Here is a 20587-nt window from a genome sequence, read left to right as displayed (position 1 = left end):
TAATGCTATAGAGTATGCCCAAAAGTAAAGGAAGATTAAGAAAATTGACTCACTACATATGAGGACTTGCCATGTGCAAAGAAGGATTTAGTTTTATTGGAATAGAAAGAATTAAGTAAAACAGAGCCCCGCCAGGTGACATAGAGAGGGTGACCAGGTGACCAGGACACTGGTGACCAATACGAGGCAAAGTGAGCTAGGGTCCATCAAGAAATACAAAGAAAATGATCTAAATGCACAGAAGGAGATGGTCTCCTCTGCTTGGGAGAGTTATGCTTCGAGGAGGGAAAGACTTCACAAAGGAGGTGGTATAGAAGTTTCTTGTTGAAGAATGAGTGGCATTTTAATGGATAGAAAAAGAGAGGTAAGCATCCCAGCCAGGCCAAAGGAGAAGTAAGTGCAAAAGCAAAGAAGCAGTGAAGTGCAGAAAATTTGTTAAAGTCTGTACTAACTGGTATGCAAGAGCTGTAGAGGAGAATAATAGAGATAAAACTAGAAAAATTAAGTAGTGCCATATTCGTGAGATCATGAATTCCAGGTGAAAGAGTTATGTTTCATTAGATTATTACTAGCCTATAATTTGTTGTACTTTATTAGATTTAGTTCTATTTCATTAACCACTAAGGTTGAGCAGGAAGTACCATGAGAAGCAGCTCAGCTTTGGGAAGAATAATTGATGACAGTGTATAGGAAAGACGGAAGCATACAGGGGAGATGGATGACAAAGGGGAAGAGGGGCCCATTCAGCGTGAAGCACCTGACACAGAGCGGGGGGGGGGGGGATAGCTTTTAAAGATATTTAAAGGTGGAATCAATAGTATTTGATAACTGATTGGATTTGGGGCGAAGGTGGAAAGTAATCAAAAAGGCTTTGAGATCTCAAAACATGAAAAGAAATGGGAAAATTAGGATAGGGGACAATGTTGAGAAATCAAAGAAAAGATAAATTTTGGCTGTGAACAAGGGAAGTTTGAGATGCAAGCAGAAGACTCATTGAAACCTTTCAATGAAGCACTGAAAGTGGAAGGGGATATTGTTGTCCTTCCTTTATTCAATACATTTTGAGCACCTACATATATGAATAAGGCCAACTGAAGATGCTGAGGTGAACAAGCAAGACATGATCCCTGATTTCATGGAGCTTGCAGTGTAGTGGAGGAGACAGATACTCACCCAAATAATTACCTGGTCTTAGGTATCAAGGTAAGTTTCCCTGATGGATAAAGATAAATTTAATCTAGTATCTGAAGGATGAGTAAAAGTCAGCCAGGCAAAGGGGCGAGCAACAGCATTCCTGGTATTTGTGAGGCCCTCATGGAGAATAAAGCCTGATATGTTTAATGAACTGCAAGAAGGTTCATGTGCTGAGCAGAAGAAGGAAAACTTTAAAACCTTCCATTGATGTCTGTCTCAAAGGTAGTTCACAGAAGAGCCAGAAATAAGGCAATGAACTGAGGAAAAATAGTGTAGAGGGCATCCTTTGGACTTTGCAATTGTGGTAGCTATAGAGACTCATCCTCTATTTTCTTAGCCCTGCTCCCCAAAGTTTATATGTCTCAGCTTGAATGTTATGACAGCCCAAATGACAACTCATTTTAGAATTAAGTCAAAGTAACCAAGCCACAGATACGTGAAGACACCTAGAGTGTTCTCAGAACATAGCCTAAGCCCAATAAATGTTGTAAATTTCACCTGTGCGGAGGGACACCTATATAAGACACCTGCTTGAATGATCGTATTGCTTTCTTACCATTTATTCCCACATGCTGAAACAGGTTAAGGAGGGATCTTATTTGTGCTGCTTAAGTTAATCCTGACATTGATTTCTTTCTTACCTCTTGTCATAGCCTTGACACAGATTTAAACTATCCCATGATTTCAGCTGGAAGTTTTGGATTGTCATGTGACTACAAAGAAACTTTAACCAGGCTGATGTCTCCAGCTAGGAAGTTAATGTACTTCTTGGTTAAGTTTTGGGAGGCCAGTGATTTGCCATTCAAACCTTATTCCTGGAGCACTGCATATGTTTTCAAGAATAATACTGAGTCTGAAGACTGCTTCTGGTAAGCAGAATTATCACCATTCTCTGGCACTTGTCATGGGGAGAATCCAGAGACTCATGGCAGGCCACTGGTTATGATCAGATGCACCTTCTATCTGTTACAGCATCAGGAGTGGACACCAGCCCACTGTCTTACATATGAATAAAAGCAAAGGGGCTAAAGGAAACATATTTTCATAACTGTAATGAGCATGTATTGAATTTTTCAACACTCTTTCTAGTTTTCAAAGTACCTTCAATGTAGTTTTATTGATTTCCCACAGTCAACCCTCTGAAGAAAAGAGAAGAGGTACTATTATCCCCATTTTACAGATAAACAAAATGAAAACCACAAGTTAATGTTTTCACATTACTGTGCAAGAAACAATACCAGAAAATGTGCATTCTGCCTATACCTACAATTAGTTAGAAATCATTTCTCTCATAGCTTTTCAGAGGAATAAGGTGGGGGGTGGGGGGTAGGCAGAGTACAGAATAATGGGCACCATTGATAAAATAAAATTGCAAGGTCTAACCCATCTTCAGCAAAGGTGGCAGAGAGAATCCTTTGATTGGGTTATTATTTATACCTCCAGGATGCTGTTCAATTCTGTAGTCTCTCTCCATGTAAGTACAGAGAAGACTAAAGTAGGGCACCACTGGGATTGCACATCTAGGGAACTACAAAGATCAACCAAAAGGCCTCATCCTAGAAACTTTGGGGTGAATTTAAAATATACTTTAGTTCATTTCACATAGGAGGAGAAATTATTCCTATCAATTTTGAATTTTTGAACTATAGATTCAAATGTTTCAACTTATCTGGGATAATGGGACTGATTTATAGAGCAGAGTAGAACCTTTCCTCTGCAAATAGTGGGAAGCCATTATATGGGACCCACCAAATCTCTACTATGTGTATGTATACATGAAGATTCCCTAAAATTTCCTCAGTACTTTCACTAAATTAGATGCCCTCAGTCATGGGGTGTATTATCTACTGTGTTAATAATGGAAATGAGTTTTAGATTAACAAGTCCCAGGACAGATCTGTAAACAATGAGCAAATGGCATGGAAGGCTGTGAAGAAACTAAGCTGGTTTCTTATGATATCTCTCTCTCTCTCTCTCTCTCTCTCTCTCTCTTTCTCTCTCTCTCTCTTTCACGTTCTAGGTACCTCAATGCTCTGGAGGCTGGGGTTTCCTATTTTTCTCAGAAACTTACAGTCAAGGAGGTGTTGAGAGAAGAGAAACGGTTTCATGATATCTTAATGGACCACAATAGGAAAAGCAATGGTAAGAAGACAAGAAGATTATTTTTTGCCAACTTCTTTCTCACAACTACCACTTCCTTTTCAGTCATTTTGACAAATCTACCAGACAGAGCTGTCATCAGAACTTTGATTTATATTGCATCTTTTGAGAGATCTGTAGTTGCATGCAACTCCATTATATTGTTTCTTTTGTTGATTAAAACCTTATCCTCTGAGAGAAATTAGAAAAGTGGTATTGAGCAAATATATTAACTTCATGAAAGTAATGATGATGTTAAAATCCAACTTTTATAAACCAAAATGATATCACATCCACCATCATAGTAAACTATTTTTTTGAAGTTCACCTCAGTCCAACCTGCTCCCCTCATGACTAAGGATATGTCTACTGATATCTAGTCTCAGACAAAATTACAAAAGTAAGCAGAGTATCTCACCTGCATAATGATCTCCAAGTTACAGGTCCAGGGTGAACAGTTAATGGGATAAGGTCATACTCTCTAAGTTATTGAGTTATTTGCTCCACTTTCCATATAATTCTCTTTACAAATAAGAATATATCAAGAGTAAAGGAATCAACTGTGGGAACTTCCTATGGGAAAATGGTTGCTTGGCAGGATTTCCTGGTATATTCAAGTCATTATCTACTGTCATTATTAAGCATTTACCAAATTAAGAACCTACCATTTGTAAGAAAGGAGAAAAAAAAGTATTAAATTATTCATATCCCTAATGGATTTACAATTCAACTGGGCAACACAATATTTTAAAAAATCTAATAAAGTGTCCCCTAGCTTCTCTCAGTCAAAAAGTCATGGATTTGGGAAGTCTAGCTGCAATTATTGAATCAACTTGGACTCTGTCACTGAAATCACTAAGACTAAGTTCTGAGTTAAAAAGCTACAAAGCCCACAAGAAAAGTTGCTTAGAAAAGCTTTATAAATTCTCACATTAACTTACACTATGACTTTTCCAACCACTTTACAAACAGTGAGATGACACTAGTTATTGATGAAAACAGTTTTTGTAACAACTCCAGCCTGGTGCAATGGAATAGGCGCTGAACCAGATTCATAAAACTTGAATTTTAGAGCTACCTCTGTCACCTACTAGTTCTTTAACCCTTTGACATCTTGACTTCAGTCTCCTTAAATCAATAAAATTAAGGGAATGAACTAGACCAATCTTTTTAAGATTCTATTTAGCTCTACTCTGATTCTATGACTGTAAACTTAAGGAAGGGAGAAGTAATAATTTGAGAAATTGGTGTTAATCTTAAAACAAAAGATGGATGTACTTAATTCAAATTCAGGCACCTGGTTCCCTCCCTGTTTGTGTGTAGATCTTTGTATATTTCTCTCCTTTCTTGTTCTCTTTCCTCCAGTGATTATTGTGTGTGGAACACCAGACACCATTGACTCCCTCAAGGGTGACCGGGAAGTGGCTGAAGACATTGTCATTATTCTAGTCGATCTATTCAAGTAGGTATAATATTTGGAAGGACTCTTTTTCTTTCAGAAAGGAAATACTCCAAGCAAGGTTTTCCAAAAGACATATTCTCTTTTCCTTTGCTTTGCACAGCCTCATATAGGGTTCAGTATGATGATAATATTTTAACCTGTTTCATTCCCTTTTTATTATGCCCTCATTCTTATTTAATTAATCATGGCCTTAGTAGAGATATATTCCTTTGACATCACTATCATGTCTAAATACCAAAGTTTTATGAACATCTTATTAAATCTACATGTCTATTCATCCATGTGACCAGCCTGATGTAAAGGTCTTTTCCCAGGCAGTGATTAATCAACTTATAACCCAATAATATTATTTTTGAGAATGCGTGCCATATCTGTGCCTTCAAATGCTAATGGCCTTTGATCCCAGATTTTCTTTCCTTCAACAACCTTTGATATGAGAAATGTTCTCGTTAAATGAGTTTGATTTACACAATTATCTTTTACCTATTGCGGCATAGTCACCACGTGGTGATCTTTTCCTCTGCATTTCTCTGGAACTGAAGAGAGAAAATTCTAGAAAACAAATCACTTTTTATCACATCCCTCATTTTACTACTCATTTTCTACTATGGAGACCCACAAACTAACTGTGACAAAGCAATATCTGAGTCAGATTAAGCTTAAAGAGGGTTTCACTGGTGTGGCTGTGCTCTTTGCCCCATCAGCTAGATCATATGACTTCACTTATCTGGCTGGATCATTAATCATTAACTGTCTGTATTCATACCAGAAGCTATTACTCTTTCCCATATGAGGCTCACTAAACGTACTTTTCACAGTGTTAAGAGAAATTAAGCATAGGACTTGCAGGCCTGTTTGACCACAATTGTTCATGAAGATGATTTAATCAACCAATTTAACTTTTTAGCCATAGAATGTAGGAGAGAGGGCAAGTTATCAACATTTCATTCCTACAGCCACACTGATCACTGCTTTCAATAACTGTTTTGCCCACTGAAAGGAGTCCTCAGCGCAGTAAATTTGAAGTAATTTTACTTTTAGCAAATCCTCAATCAACTGCCAAAATGCTGGCAATCCTTTGTCACTATTCCCAAAGGACACCTGCCTATGTTCTGGGAAAATCATGAGATTCACTTGAAACTAGACATAACTTGGATTCAAATTCTCATTCTGACACTTCTGGTTCATTAGGCTCTCGGGTATTGCTTAGTATTTTGAGACTAAATCTGCTCATTTGTGAAACAGGAATAAAAATATCCATTTTATACGGGTACTTTTAGATGTGATAACATGAGCAAATTATTCAACGCAGTCATCGGTTCATAGATATGTTCCCCTACTGTTTGAATATTAAATGATAGGTAACCGAGTTATAGCAGTCAGACGAGTTAGATTCTTGGCCTACTAAAACATTCCAATGATTAGGAAGCTTAGCTACCGTTTGTAGCACAATCTCAAACACTATTGACAGCCCACAATGTGCTGAGTATTATCTCGGAGTTGAGGATACAAAGGTCAATAAGCAAATGTCAGCAAGTTTACAGTGTTAGAGAAAATGGTTAGCCCTTCCATTCTTATGTTTCACCATATGAAAAGTAACTTTAATTCATAAAATTTTTATCATATCTTAATATCTCAAAATTGTTATATGCATTTAAGGAAAAGAATGTTCTCAGGTATAAACCAAGGGTCATTAAGTCCTGAAAGCAAGCACTAGGTCACATGTCCAGAGCCCAGAAAAGTAGTATCTGCCTTCTGATCTTCCTTTCCCTTTGTGTATGTTAAGCACAGCTGCCTAAGTTCTCTTGTTCAACTTAGCAGGTATAGAAGAAAATAAGTTTATCTGGGGAAAATAGAAAGTTTTGCAGGTTACTGGAAAAAAAAATAAAATGCTTTAAACTGTTTCAAGGTTGATATTATAGTTTGTGTGAATTGTAGAAGCTCCATCTCTATTTCTGGAGGAACCTAATTTTCATGAGAAAGTTATGCTTTTATTTCAGTAATGACTACTTCATGAACAATGTCACAGCCCCTGACTACATGAAAAATGTCCTTGTTTTGACATTGGGTCCTGAAAATCCCAACTCAAATATCTCTTTGACCCAGGATTTCTCACCGGTAAGCTTCATATATGCATTACTGTTATTTTCTTTTTCAAGGTTAAGATATTATTCTACTGTTTGGGACTCAAATTCTAAGATGAGCTAGTAAAACTCTTACTGTGGGTCAGTGTGCAAGGCTGTAGAGCAACACAACAGCACACACTTCTAAGGCATCGGAATAGAAATGACAGCGTGGGAAGCTAGATGAAGCCCTGCTAACTTAGGAGCAGTAGAAATTAAAAATGTAAAATAAATGAAGTTGTCCTGTATCCTAAAGCAGCTTTCTGCTGGCACCAATATCAAAATTTCACCTTTAGAGATATATACAGGGGTGGGAGAACAAAAGTCGCTTTACAGTTGTTCATATGGAAAATGCAATAATTAATAAATAATAATACAGGATTAAACTCTTTGGCATACTCACAACTGTAAACCTACTTTTGCCCACCCCTGTATTTCTAAGACATTGTCCTATATTATGATTAAGTAACCATTATCCACATTTGTCCAGGAAAGTCCTGGTTTATTCTTCTTATCCCAGCATTCCATCTGGTTTAGCATTTGTCCCCAAAAATGATGTTCTAAGTAGACATCAAATCATGGTCACCTTATTCTAATGGAAGGTCCCTGACTCTAACACCACACTGGACTTGGTCAGTCACTGCACCTTAATGTGTTCAAATTCATCAGATGTAATCTACCCTCAGAGACCATTGAGAGCAGGTTTGGAAGAGGAGGGAAGGAGAGTTCTGAGGACCCTGAACAGTTTGGGGAAAGGTGAGCAAAGGCCGAGCCCGAAGAGCTCTAGGAGGAAAGTTGGGTATCTTTGGAAGAATCACCATTTTTCCTAGACTAGCAGTTCTAAGCCCCCTGTTTTACAACCCTGCCAAAACTAGGGGCTACACCCCCTCCTGGTTGGGGCTGGGTCATAACTGGATTCCTTTAATCTCATGAAATGACAAGCTCATCAAAAGACACTGAAACCAATGAGAGGTGTTATATTTTTTTCTTCTTATGTTGGACATTTTGTAGCATATATATTTCAGCGTAGAGTGTTTAGGTATCACTTGCACAGCTTCTAGGCTCTGGCAGAAGCGTGATTCTTCATAGGTGGGCAGTCCAAAATATCCAAGCTGACAGAGTTCACCTGGTCTCAGTGGGCACAAAACTTCTAATCCATAGCTTTACTCTGTGAAATCCAGTATACAATAGTTGCAGGGAGTACTGACCCCCTTTTTAATGTTCCCCTGGGCAGACATTTGTGGCCTGAAGCAACACCCCATCAGAATTGTCTTCAAAGCAAGTTCAATGATATCACCCAATCAAAACTCCTCCTGCCCCATTTCAAATGCTCAAAGGCAGTATTTTTGTAATGGTTTTCTTTTACTCTTTATTGAAACATGAAACTACAAGCATTATTTTTGGATAAAATATTACAAGAATTATGCAAATGCTGTATGCTGTCCTTCCCTGTTGAAGTGATACATTTTGTCCTCATGGGAAGGAAGTACAACTGTTTTTAGTTACTGCCTTAAATACAGTGTTCTCAGTTTACTGATTCCAAGAGAAGACAGAATAATGATACAGAGATAATAAAGAGTCCCACCCCAAGAAATAGTTTCCAAAATTCTCTTATAATACCATTTCTACAAGTGCCCTAATATTCACTTACCTTTGTAGTTACCCTGCTGACCTCAGGAACATTTTGCTCCAGACTCAAGATCAGAATCTCTTTTCTGAAACTTATTTTAAGATTTTCCCCCCTCATTCAGGCAATAAATGACTTTTCTCTTGCCTACGTGAATGGAGTCTTGCTCTTTGGACACATGCTAAAGATATTTCTTGAAAATGGAGAAGATGTTACCGGCTTCGAATTCGCTCAGTCTTTCAGGAACATCACTTTTGAAGGTACTGGTCACCTAAGAGCAAACTACAACACTTAACTAACACTTTCTACAAAAAACTGAAGAGATATGGACTTTGTCAATGGACTTTGAGAAGCCAACAGGGGCTTTGGCAATAGTTGAATCAATAGATAAATACCTTTGAACTTAATTGGAGGCACATATCATTGTATAGACTTTGGAGGTGCTAATGTAGTTAACTAGACCCCAGTTTATGCTTCAGGATTTCAGAATCTTTTAATATCAAAAGAAAGAGCATGCCGCTAAGGCCCTGTAGTTACAAACACAGTCATCACAGGTTTTCGAGCCATGATGTCCTGACTGTGCTTGGAGATTAGCAAGAAGAAAAATATCTGTGGTGTAATTTTGGTCCTTCTGTATTTCTCTTTCCATTCTTCAGAGACCAGGGACCCTGTGTTATGCCTCTAGTGCAAAACCTCTTATAACAATACCATCCAAAAATTTTTAACACAGGTTCTTCTGAACTATAAGGATCAACATTTCCTTTCTGCACAAGCTCCTGTTGAAACTCCTTTCATTTCCCAGATCTCATCCAGATACTATGAAAAGTTTTTTTTTAGATTAATATATATTAAGTAAAAACCAAATGATAGTTGACTTCTCTCATTTACCTTAGACACTTACTCTGAAAAACCTTTTTCATACTACACAGTGAGGCTTCTCTTAGCTTCAGAGGGTGGCAGACACCCAGCACTAAAGCTTGAGGGCTTCATCTATGTCTATAGTGTATGACAGTGATGGGAAGAGATCACTTCTGCTCCTCCAAAGAAGCAGGGGAGACAATGTTTTATCAATATTCTCCTGTGTCCCAAGTTCTTCCAGGCACTTAAATTACATTTTTGTCTCCCAAATTTTAAAAATTGTGGTAAAACACATAATATAAAATGTACTATCTTAATCATTTTTAAGTATAGTTCAGTGTCATTTAGTTGATTCATATCATTGTGCAGCTATCACCACCATCCATCTCCAGAACTCCTTTCATCTTTTTAACTGAAATTTTATAGTTATTAAATAATAATTACCCATTATCTCCTCCCTCTACCCCCTGGGAACTGCCATTCTACTTTCTGTCTCCATAACTTTAAATGTTCTACAGACCTCCTATAAGTGGAATCATACAATATTTTTCTTTTTGTGACTGTCTTATTTCACTTAGCATACTGTTCTCAAGATTTAATCCATGTCGTAATATGTCATAAAAGATGCCTGGTTGATAGTTTTTTTCTTTTAGTATTTTGAATGTATCAGCCCACTGTCTTCTGGTCTTCAATGTTTCTAATAAGAAATCAGCTAACAATCTTATTAAGTATCCTTTGTATGTGACAAATCACTTCTCTTACTACTTTCAATATTGTCTTTGCCTTTTGACAGTTTTATAATTATGTGTCTTGGTGTGAGTCTCTGAACTCATTTTACTTGAAGTTTATTGAGCTTCTTGCATATTTATATTCCTGTCTTTGATCAAATTTGGCAAAAATTTGGACATTATTAATTATAATATTCTTCTATGCTGGTTTGCTTGATAATGCCTAGATCCTTTAGGTTCCATTCACTTTTCTTCAATCTTTTTTCTTTCTGTTCCTCAGACTCAATATTTGTCACTGTCCTATATTCATGTTTGCTGATACTTTGTTCTTCCTGCTCAAATCTGCCTCAGGAGCCCTCGAGTGAATTTTTCAATTTAGTTTTTGTTTTTCTCACTTCCAGAATTTATTTCTTTTTTTTTCCTTTCTTGTTATTGATATTTTCATTCTGTTTATGCATAATTTTCTTGACTTTATCCATATCTTCTTTTAGTTCTTTAAGCATCTTTAAGACATTGTTTTAAAGCCTTGTCTAGCAGATCCACCATCGTGTCTTTTAAGGACAGTTCTTTTATCTTATTACTTTCTTTTTATGGGCCATATTTTTTCAGTTCTTTATATGCCTTGTGAATTTTTGTTGTCATTTAAAAGTGGACATTTGAATATAATAATGTGGTAATTCTGGAAACCACATGGGAAATGAGAAATTCTCCCCTGGGGAATTCCCCATTCCTTAAGGCTTGCTGTTATTTTTATGTTTTTGCCTTTTCTTTTATTGTTGTAGTCTGTCTCTATGCTGAGCAGTAAACTTAAGACCTTCTCAGTTCTTTTCTGAATCTCTGTCTTCTCCTCAACATGTCCAGGGACTTTCTAATTTTCCATATATGCAGTTGCTTGAATGTCCTACTCATCAATGTCTGCCTCTCAAAGGGAAAAAAAGAGCTAAACAAAGGGACACCAACCCTTTCACCCCATGAAAGTCATATCAGCCACGTGGTGGGGTTTGCAATAATGGGAGGAGGTGCAACAATGGCCACCACCTTTTTGTCTGCACCTCTGTGATCATGAGCAATGACCAGCAATCAGAGCACAAATGCTCAATACTTAGAGGACAGGGCCTTTCTTTTTTGCTCACCCTGGCTCCTGCAAACTGTATGAGCTGCTCCAGGAAGACACGCACAGTTGTCTGCCACAAGAATGAGGGGTGGGGGAATAAGCAGCTGCTGCTGTGCTGAGAGCTGAAATGGACCAAAATTATTCACAATTTACCATCTGAGCCCTCCCCTGGAAGTTGCAGCCTTTGACAGACTTCAGATTCAGAGTTCCAGAATAGTTATACCAGACAGAGTCTGCCTGTGCAGTTGGTGTCTAGGTGAGGAGATAGACTTCTGGTGCTTCCTACTCTACCATCTTCTCAAAATCCTCCTATGTGCATCTTTAATTTTATCATGTCTTTGATCTTGGTCAAGCATCTTAATAGCTCCTAACATAGGCTTAGAACAGGAGACACTTATTTATGTCCTAAATTAGCCACCTACTAGCTGTACAACCTAGACCAAGTTATTGTATTTAAATCTCTAACTTCACACTTCTCATCAATAAAATGGAGATAATAGTTGCTGTATCATAGTATTTTAGGAAAAATAAAGTGATACATGCATATAAAGCACTTAGCAAAGAGCCTGGTATAGTAGATACAAAATAAATGCTATTATGTTGAACTATGTGAAATTACAGTATTTGATCATATTTTTACCTAAACGGCCACTTCATAAATTTGTCGTACTGCTATTATTTCATAGATGAGAAACTGAGACATGAAGAACTTAATATTCTCAATGTCTTCAACCAGTAAGTGATAGTGAAGGCATTTCAATTTTCTTACATTCCAAGTTAGATTATGCAGTTGCCTACACACTGTTATATTAGGTTAGTAAATATTCTTAGCAAAAACTTCTCACTAATAATCATGAGGAATCTAGTACATTATGGCCACCCTAAATGCAACGAAAAAGATTTTTCTTACTAACTAAATAACGTCTCTCATAAAAATATTCTTCAGAGACCTCAGGGCCAAGAACCCATCTAGATGCCCTTGGATTAGATCATTTATGCCAATTTTTCAGTAAAATAGAGCAGTTTGAAGCTATTTTATAACCTCTGTCAGTATCCAACTGGTCTTTTAGTCAGTAAATTAACAAAGGCCTCTTTTTTACTTTGCTCTAGGGTATACGGGTAACGTGACTTTGGACGACTGTGGGGATATTGATAATAACATGATGCTTCTGTATACCTCTGTGAATACCAACAAAGTACGTCTGACTTCTTATTAAGAACTTGGGTTGAAGTGATTGGCTGAGGAGGGATAACTTGGGAGGCAAGTAATAGTGAAGGAATTAAACAAGTATGTAAATATAACTTCTGGAAGTTAGTTTATGTCAGGTTCACAATTATACTCCACTTGGGGCCTTATTTCTTAAGCATTTGACCCACAGAACTTTTTACTCAGAATATCTACTCTACTGTATTAAAAATACCACCCAGAATACATTGATATAAAGACCAGACTATTGATAGAATACCAATGAGAGGATGACAGTTCTCTTGTAAGAACTTTTTATTCATTTCCACAACTAAAAATTTCAATAAAACATTTTCTGTTCTCTCCATATGAACTCTTATGGAAATCATTGTGTAATTCCTCTTACACATAGAAACAGCCCTATAATGCTATGCTTTTATTTACACTACATATGTCTTTTATTCTCTCCAACTTAGAAGGCATATCTAGTTGAATTTTTCAGTAATTTAATGCCACCAATTGTGCTTTGTAATACATGTATATGGAGAAACCAGTGATTAATTTTCAAAGTATAAGACTATAGATATATTGTTCTATTGCCAGAGCAGGTCCCAGTAGAGATTCAATGTACCATACTAATATATAGGATATTTCCTATCCTCAGTAAATGAAATTATTGATTCTACTCTCAAGTTAAGAGTATATTTTTGAGTATGTAAAATTTTGTCCTCAATGTTTTGAGGGAATGGTTGTGAATTTAGAAATATGTCTCTTAAAAGCTGATTTAATATCTGTAGCAATAATTTGAGGATACATTAATATTCCCATTGTTAGATTACTTGAAAAAAAAAAACCTTTATCTTAAAAACCTAGTACCATGTACAAGAAAGCACATTAAGAGGAAGGGGATAGATTTGAAAATTTTGTTATTGACAGAATTAAGAAATGTAGAATTATTTCAGAGCTCCTTGACATGTATCAAAACAGATAATGGATTTTCTCAGACACCATTTCTATAGCAACTTAATATTGTGGAAAATATTGGTGCTTCACTTCTCAAGTGACTTGGAACTAGCCATTTAATTTCTCTTAGCATCTATTTTATTTTTACTTTTTTTACATTTTAAGTTTTATTTTCAATTACAGTTTACATTCAGTATTATTTTATATTAGTTTTAGGTGTACAGCATAGTGGTTAGACAGCCATATACTTTACAAAGTGTTTCCCCCGATACTTCAAATACCCAGCTGGCACCATGCATAGTTATTACAATATTATTGACGGTATTCCCTGTGCTGTATTTTGCATCCCTGTGACTATTTTGTGACTACCAATGTGTACTTCTTAATCCCTTCACCTTTTTCACCCAGTCCTCCTACACCCCTCCCCTCTGGCAACCATCAGTGTGTTCTTTGTATCTATTGAGTCTTTCTATTTTGTTTGTTTTGTTCATTAGATTCTACATATAAGTGAAATCATACAGTACTTGTCTTTCTCTGTCTGACTAATTTCACTTGGATAATACCCTCTAGGTCCATCCATGTTGTTGCAAATGATAAGATTTCATTCTTTTTATGGCCAACTAATAGATCATTGTATATATTTACCACAGCTTTTTTATCCAGTTATCTGTTGATGGGCATTTGGGTTGCTTCAATATCTTAGTTATTGGAAATGAACATAGGGGTGCATGTATTCATTTGAATTAGTGTTTTGGGTTCCTTTGAATATGTACCCAAAAGTGTAATCACTGAGTCATAAGGCAGTTCCATTTTAAATTTTGGGGGGTATCTCCATACTGCTTTCCACAGTGGCTATACCAGCCTGTGTTCCCACCAACAGTACACAAGGGTTCCCCTTTCTTCACATCCTTGCCAGCATTTGTTTGTGGACTTACTGATGACAGCCATCCTGACAGGTGTGAGGTGATATGTCCCTGTGACTTAAATTTGCATTTCTCTGATGATTAGTGACATTGAGGATCTTTTCATGTCTGTTGTTCTTGGCCTCTGTTTTAACATTTGAAAAATGGAAGACTTGAACTATTTCTCTAAAGAGCCAAAGAACCTGTATTGGGCAGATATTCTAGTGTATGGTCATAAAAAATAAAAAGAGAAAACTAACTGACCCACATGGAGCTTAAATTCCCATTCATGCTATGAAGCATCAATTGGATCTTAACAAGCTCCCCCATGTTTCACTGAGAACTGTTCCTATGAAATCCAACTATTATTGGACAGGACAGTCCGTTTCATTAGAAGTTGTTCTAAAATACTTTTTTTTTCCTGCTCATTCTTCTTTTTTTTTTTTTGTTTTTTTTTTATGTCCTGACATAGTACGAGCTTCTTTTGGACTATGACACCCATGAAAATGAAACTAAACGAAAGGCTACGAGCCCCACATTCATGTGGAAGAACCATCAACTTCCGAATGATGTTCCAAATGGGGGTAAGATATCCTCAATGAGTTTTCTTGACCTAAAATTGTTTTTCTGATAAAGAAGGTAAGTTTTATGGTTTATGTGATGAGTCTGTGCTTTTTTTTTTTTGTTTATTGTCTGAATTATATTTGCCAGGTTTATAAATATGGACTTGTCTGCACAATGAACGATATTATAGTTATGATCAAACACTAAAAATACCTCTATTCTAACTTAGTATACCTATCTTTAATATAAGTTCTACCCACCCTCTGACATAAATTATCCTGTAGAAAAATAGGTTTGAGCCCTTGGCTGGTGTGGCTCAGTGGACTTGGCACCAGCCTGTAAAACAAAGGGTCACAGGTTTGATTCCCCCTCAGGACACATGCCTGGGTTTCAGGTCAGGTCCCCAGTTGGGGATACACAAGAGGCAACCACACATTGATGTTTCTCTCCCTCTCTTCCTCCCTCCCTTCTCCTCTCTCTAAAAATAAATAAATAAAATCTTTTAAAAAATAGGCTTGACAATTGGGAAAGTTATATATATTCTTACTTCTTTTATATTTTACTGCAGTAAACTCAGAAAAGACATATTTCAGGCTGAGGGGTAGTCAGTAAGTCTCTCCCATTACCTCATAGGACACATACTTGGCTTATAATGGTGGATACCGACCTACTTAAGATGATGTCTTATCTGTTATGGAAAGCCCTAACATGACCAGGGCTTCCTCCAATGCAGGTTTTAGTGCAGCTGTTAACATTGGCCATCTCTGGACAGGGCCATCCAGGTATGTCCTAGGCAACAAGGTCTCAGGATAGTCTGTCCTTGATGGAGTTGGCCAAAGCTTATCACAATGAATATTAAGTGATTCCATGTTACTAATCTATTTTTAGGGGGGAAAAAAGTTTACATTTGGACAAATATTTATGCCTGAAGATGAGAAAAGGAAAAAAGTACAAGCACCATTAATAAAATGACTAACAATTATGATATATGAGGGGGGGACCCCCCCAAAAGCAGAATTTATTTATTTAAAAAATTGTGTATTTATTCTTCCATGATTAAACTTCAGTCACCTTCAGAGTACACTCCATTAGATGCAATACACCTACTGACACTTTTTTTCCACTGCTCAAAACAGTTTTTGAACTTGTCGATTTTGATGCCTTTTAGTGCTCCTGCTGTTTTTTGTTTCACCTCTTCCACATCAGCAGAATATTTCCCTTTGAGAACATTTTTCATCTGGGGAAACAACAAAACAATGTCGCTCGGGAGAGATATGGTGAATAGGGTGGGTGGGGCACAGGGGTCATACCATTTTTTATCAAGAACTGCTGAACATTCAGGGTGGTGTAGCAGGTGTGCTCGTAAATCACCCAGCATCACCCATCATGAAATGGGCAAACATGTTGAGTCTTCAAAAAAAATTCACTGAAGTTGAATGCAGCCTCTCACAACAACGCCAGCTGGTACACTGATACAGATGTGTTCCTAGAACACTGACCTAGCGGGGGAAGCCTGTGCTACAAAAGGCCCACCGACCAGAAGATAATTCTGGTTTTGGGGGGGTCCCTCCTTGTATTCATAAATGGAGCATCATGCAACCAACTAAAAATAATTATTTACAAAGAATTTTATTGTTTTTAAAATTTTATTGGGGTAACAAAATTATATAGGTTTTAGGTGCACAATTCTACAACACATCATTTGTACACTGTATTGTATGTTCACCAATCAAAGTTACAAAGAATTTAAATTACATGGGAAAACTTATAAAGTTATAGGAAAATACAGCTTTTTAGTTAATAAGATTCTGACTTCATAAAAACAAATGTATAGAAATAAGAGTGTAAAACAATATGCTAAAATGTTAACCTCTGAGTATAGTATCCTAGAAGACTCTTTTTGCTTTTATATATTTTCTTAATTTTTCATAATGACTCTGTATTAATCTTTTTTTTTAATATTAAAAAATTTTATCCCTGGCCGATATGGCTCAGTTGGTTGGATGGAGTATCCTCCTGTAACCAAGGGGCTGTGGGTTTGATTTCCAGTCAGAGCACATGCCTGGGTTGTGGGTTCAATCCCCAGTCTGGGCACATGCAGGAGGCAGCTAGTTGATGCTACTCTCTCACATTGATATTGCTGTCTTTCCCTCCCACTCTCCCTTCCTCTCTCTCTAAAAGTAATGGAAAAATGTCCTCAGGCGAGGATAAAAAAAAATTTAAGTAAATAAATATTTAAACTTTTTAAAAAGAAATACTTTTATCCCAGCTTTGCTCTACCACCAGAAACTCTGAAAAGTTGATCTGAACAGTGGTTTGATGACTTTCCTTGTGTTAAGGGTATAGTAACTATGTTTTTAGTTCTCTTGAGCTCCATGAGTCAAATTTGATTTAAAATGATCCATGTGTTTCTATGCAATAGGCGTGAACAGTTGACTAAAGCAAAGAGGAAGGGAGAAGTGGGAACCCATTCTTTTAAACAAGAGCTGACTTCCAATTTATTGTTATTTTAAAGTTGATTTCTTTAACAAGGTGTATTATTATTATTATTATTATTATTATTATTATTTCTATAACCATATTCAAGCTTCCTAGATTTTAAATGAAATTTGACTTCTGGAAAATATCTCTCTTCTCACAGGCTTCAACAAATTTCTGTTTCTTTCTTTTGTAACTTTCTGAGTTAAAATTATTTTTTCACTTAATTATAACTCTCAGTGACAATGTTAAGCATGGATTTTTAATATACTTCTTTAAAAGGTTTTAGGTGTTTTGGTTATTGAATAGTAATTATGTGCTTTGTAAAGTGCTGAACTCAAAAAGTGATTTTTAAGAGAGCTCCCATTTACCTAAAAGAAATCACATTAAATATTTATTTTCCCTAGAACAGGGACATTGCATCATCCTGGGCAACTTCATTTCATCCTCAGTTAACTAGAAAATTCAGTTACCCAGAGCTTTTTGTTACTTAACTGTCACTACCTTTAGTTTTTAACTTTGCAAGTAAAGTAACTCACTCTTTCAAATAGTAGCAAATAAGACATCCATGCCCATTCACTACCAACTACGTAACAATGTCTCATCTGGAAATTGCAGCATTACTGGCTTTTTATTCATTCAGCAAGGATGTGCTTAGTGCCAAGCAGTATTCTAAGCACCTGGGACACAGCAATAGACAACACAGATTAGATCTGTGTTCTCGTCCAAGCCTTCATCATCTGCCTTCTGGGTTATAATAACATCCACAGACCTCCTGCTTCAGTCCTACCTCCTGCCTACCTTCCATCCAGCCACCACCACCACCAGAATGACAGTATGAATCCAGTTATATTACTGCACTGTTGCTAACATTTCAATTGGCAGCTCCCCTTTACCTACAGAACAAAGTCCAAGTGACTTATTGCACAAAATTTCCATGATCTTCCTATGTCTCCAGCCTTATTTTTCATTTTACCTTATATCCCTCCCCTACTCTCTCAACTTCCTCCTACTTCCTTAAAGAAAGGGTCTTGCAACTTCATGCCCCTGTGTCCTCATTGATGCTTCTCCTTCTGACTAAAAGTTATCACAATCCCATACAACTGGAAAACAACCACTCCTCCTTAATATTGAACTTTAATTTCACCTTTTCTAAGCTTTCTCTTAGCATCTCAGGAGAGTATTGATCATGCCTTTATCTCACCAGACTTCTGGCATAATACTTATATCACACTTACCTGTTTAAAATTCTTTTTATACCATACACTACATGTGTAGGGTTAATTCTGTATTTATATCTTTTTGCCCCAACACAATGCCTTGGGAAGAAAGGAAGGAGAAGAAGGAAGAAATGAGGGAAGGAAGGAAGGGAGGGAGAAAGGAAGGAAGGATGGAAAGAAGGAAGGGAGGAAACTATAAATATGTTTCTAGTCAGCATGATCTATACAGTGTTAAGTCAGTTTACTTGTCTAAGTATGAATACCATCCTCTGTCAATCAGGAGATTTAACAAATCACAAGGTTCCTTCCAACCATTATATCATCTAATTTGGGGTTATAAACTCAATCTACATTCATTGTGATCCAGTTAAATAAATTGTGATAACTCCAACAGCCCCCAGAAAGCAACAGAAGCTTAACCTTGAACTAATGTGATCCTGTGACTTACCTCACAAGCAATACTAAAAAGTATGTTGAATTAAAAATTACAAATTTCCAATTAAAAAATTAGTTATGGAGATGTAAAGTACAACATAGGGAATAAACAATAATATTGTAATAACTGTGTATGATGTCAGATGGGTACTAGATTTATCCAGGTGACCACTTTGTAAGTTACATAAATGTATAATCACCGTGTTGCACATCTGAAACTGGTATAATATTTTATGTCAACTATAACTGAAAAATATATTTTTAAACAAATTTTAAAAGGGAGTAAGGATATATTTCATTTGCCAGTTGCCAAACAGTTTTTAAATAAAATTTAAAATACAATTTTAATGAGCATTCAGTGTATTTAAATATTATAGTTATATTTAGTGCAGTGAGAAGCTCACACTGTGAGAAGCAGGTCGGAATTTAGATGGGCTGAGGGCCCCACAGATGGGAGTCCCTTATATTCCTTCCAACTCATGCTCAAGAGAACGTGTAATGCTAGTAGTCTGATGAGCAGACTCACCTGCCTTGTTGAAATTGTATTTCTCATAGTTAAAAAAACAAAACAAAACATAAGCCTAGGATTTATTTTAAAATAACCAAATCTTAATTGGTAATAGTGTACAATGGTATTTTTTAAATAATTTTTTTATGTTTTAGTGACAGCTGACATGTGATGTTACATTAGTGTCAGGTGCATAGCTCATACTCACTCTTGTTTTCCAGCTGGAGGTGTGAGAATGGTGGTTGTGGCGGAAGTGGTGGTGATGGGAACGGTGATCATAGTAATCAGCAATTCACACAGGTCACACGTGCCCACAGTGCAACTCCACCTCCAACCCCTCAGTTCTCTTCTGCCCTGATGAGAACAGAAATCCAGAGCTCACATTTTTCACTGCTAGAAGTTTCCCCTTAGCAGAAAACAAGATAATGAACAGAGACAAAGTCATGTGTTAGCAAAGCATAAGTCCTTCAAGTTCACCCTTTAGAGAAAGGTGCTGCCTTATTAACCCCAAGCTAAAGCTTATCCTAGAAAGAAAAAAAGATTAGTTCATTGGAAGTACATAATGTGATGCAACAAAAACGGTTTAAAAAATACATGCAATGTGTGGGATAAGTCTAATATAGCACAAGAGGTTTTTTTTATATATAAACTTATTTACATATTTTAATATTAGGTGCTTTTTCCTTGCCTCTTCTCAGACAGATGAGTGGGGCCCAGTTTTTATTCAATTGTTTCTTCAACCATTTTTTACATTGATACATGACCAGGAACCAGGTCTTGTCCTGGGTGTTAAAGGTACCTGGATGAACAAGGGCATGGACCATGCCCTCAGGTCTATATTATGGTGTTGTGAGAGAGAAGAGTGTGAGGGTGTTGAGGTGCTTTTTTAATAACAAGGTCTTGGCATCTCTTGTCTCTCCAGAGGCATTTTCATTAATTATAGCTTTAGTGAAGAAAAAATCGTGTACATGATGACAAAATCCAACAGTAGAAATTTTCATAATGGAAAGTGAGTGTTCCTGGTCTTGCCTCTTCACACCCCCAGTCTCTCAGTCACTTCTGCTTTTAGTTCATTGCATATAAGGT

General features: G+C 36.7%; 1 protein-coding gene across 1 annotated transcript in view; it reads left to right on the top strand.

The window, feature by feature from the left end:
• Positions 1–20587, top strand: part of GUCY2C (guanylate cyclase 2C) — a 69396-nt gene that overhangs the window by 10324 nt on the left and 38485 nt on the right. Inside the window, exons 4-10 of the mRNA XM_090272879.1 lie at positions 1848–2063; positions 3215–3336; positions 4699–4795; positions 6796–6913; positions 8670–8805; positions 12356–12441; positions 14769–14880. Of these exons, the coding sequence (XP_090129005.1) occupies positions 1848–2063; positions 3215–3336; positions 4699–4795; positions 6796–6913; positions 8670–8805; positions 12356–12441; positions 14769–14880 (887 nt within the window). The remainder of the gene's footprint in view (positions 1–1847; positions 2064–3214; positions 3337–4698; positions 4796–6795; positions 6914–8669; positions 8806–12355; positions 12442–14768; positions 14881–20587) is intronic.

Source organism: Furipterus horrens, unplaced genomic scaffold (assembly GCF_987537825.1).
Source record: "Furipterus horrens unplaced genomic scaffold, mFurHor1.1.pri manual_scaffold_4, whole genome shotgun sequence".
NCBI lineage: Eukaryota > Metazoa > Chordata > Mammalia > Chiroptera > Furipteridae > Furipterus > Furipterus horrens.
The sequence above is the reverse complement of the archived record's forward strand: the minus strand, read 5'-3'. Positions and strand labels throughout refer to the sequence as shown.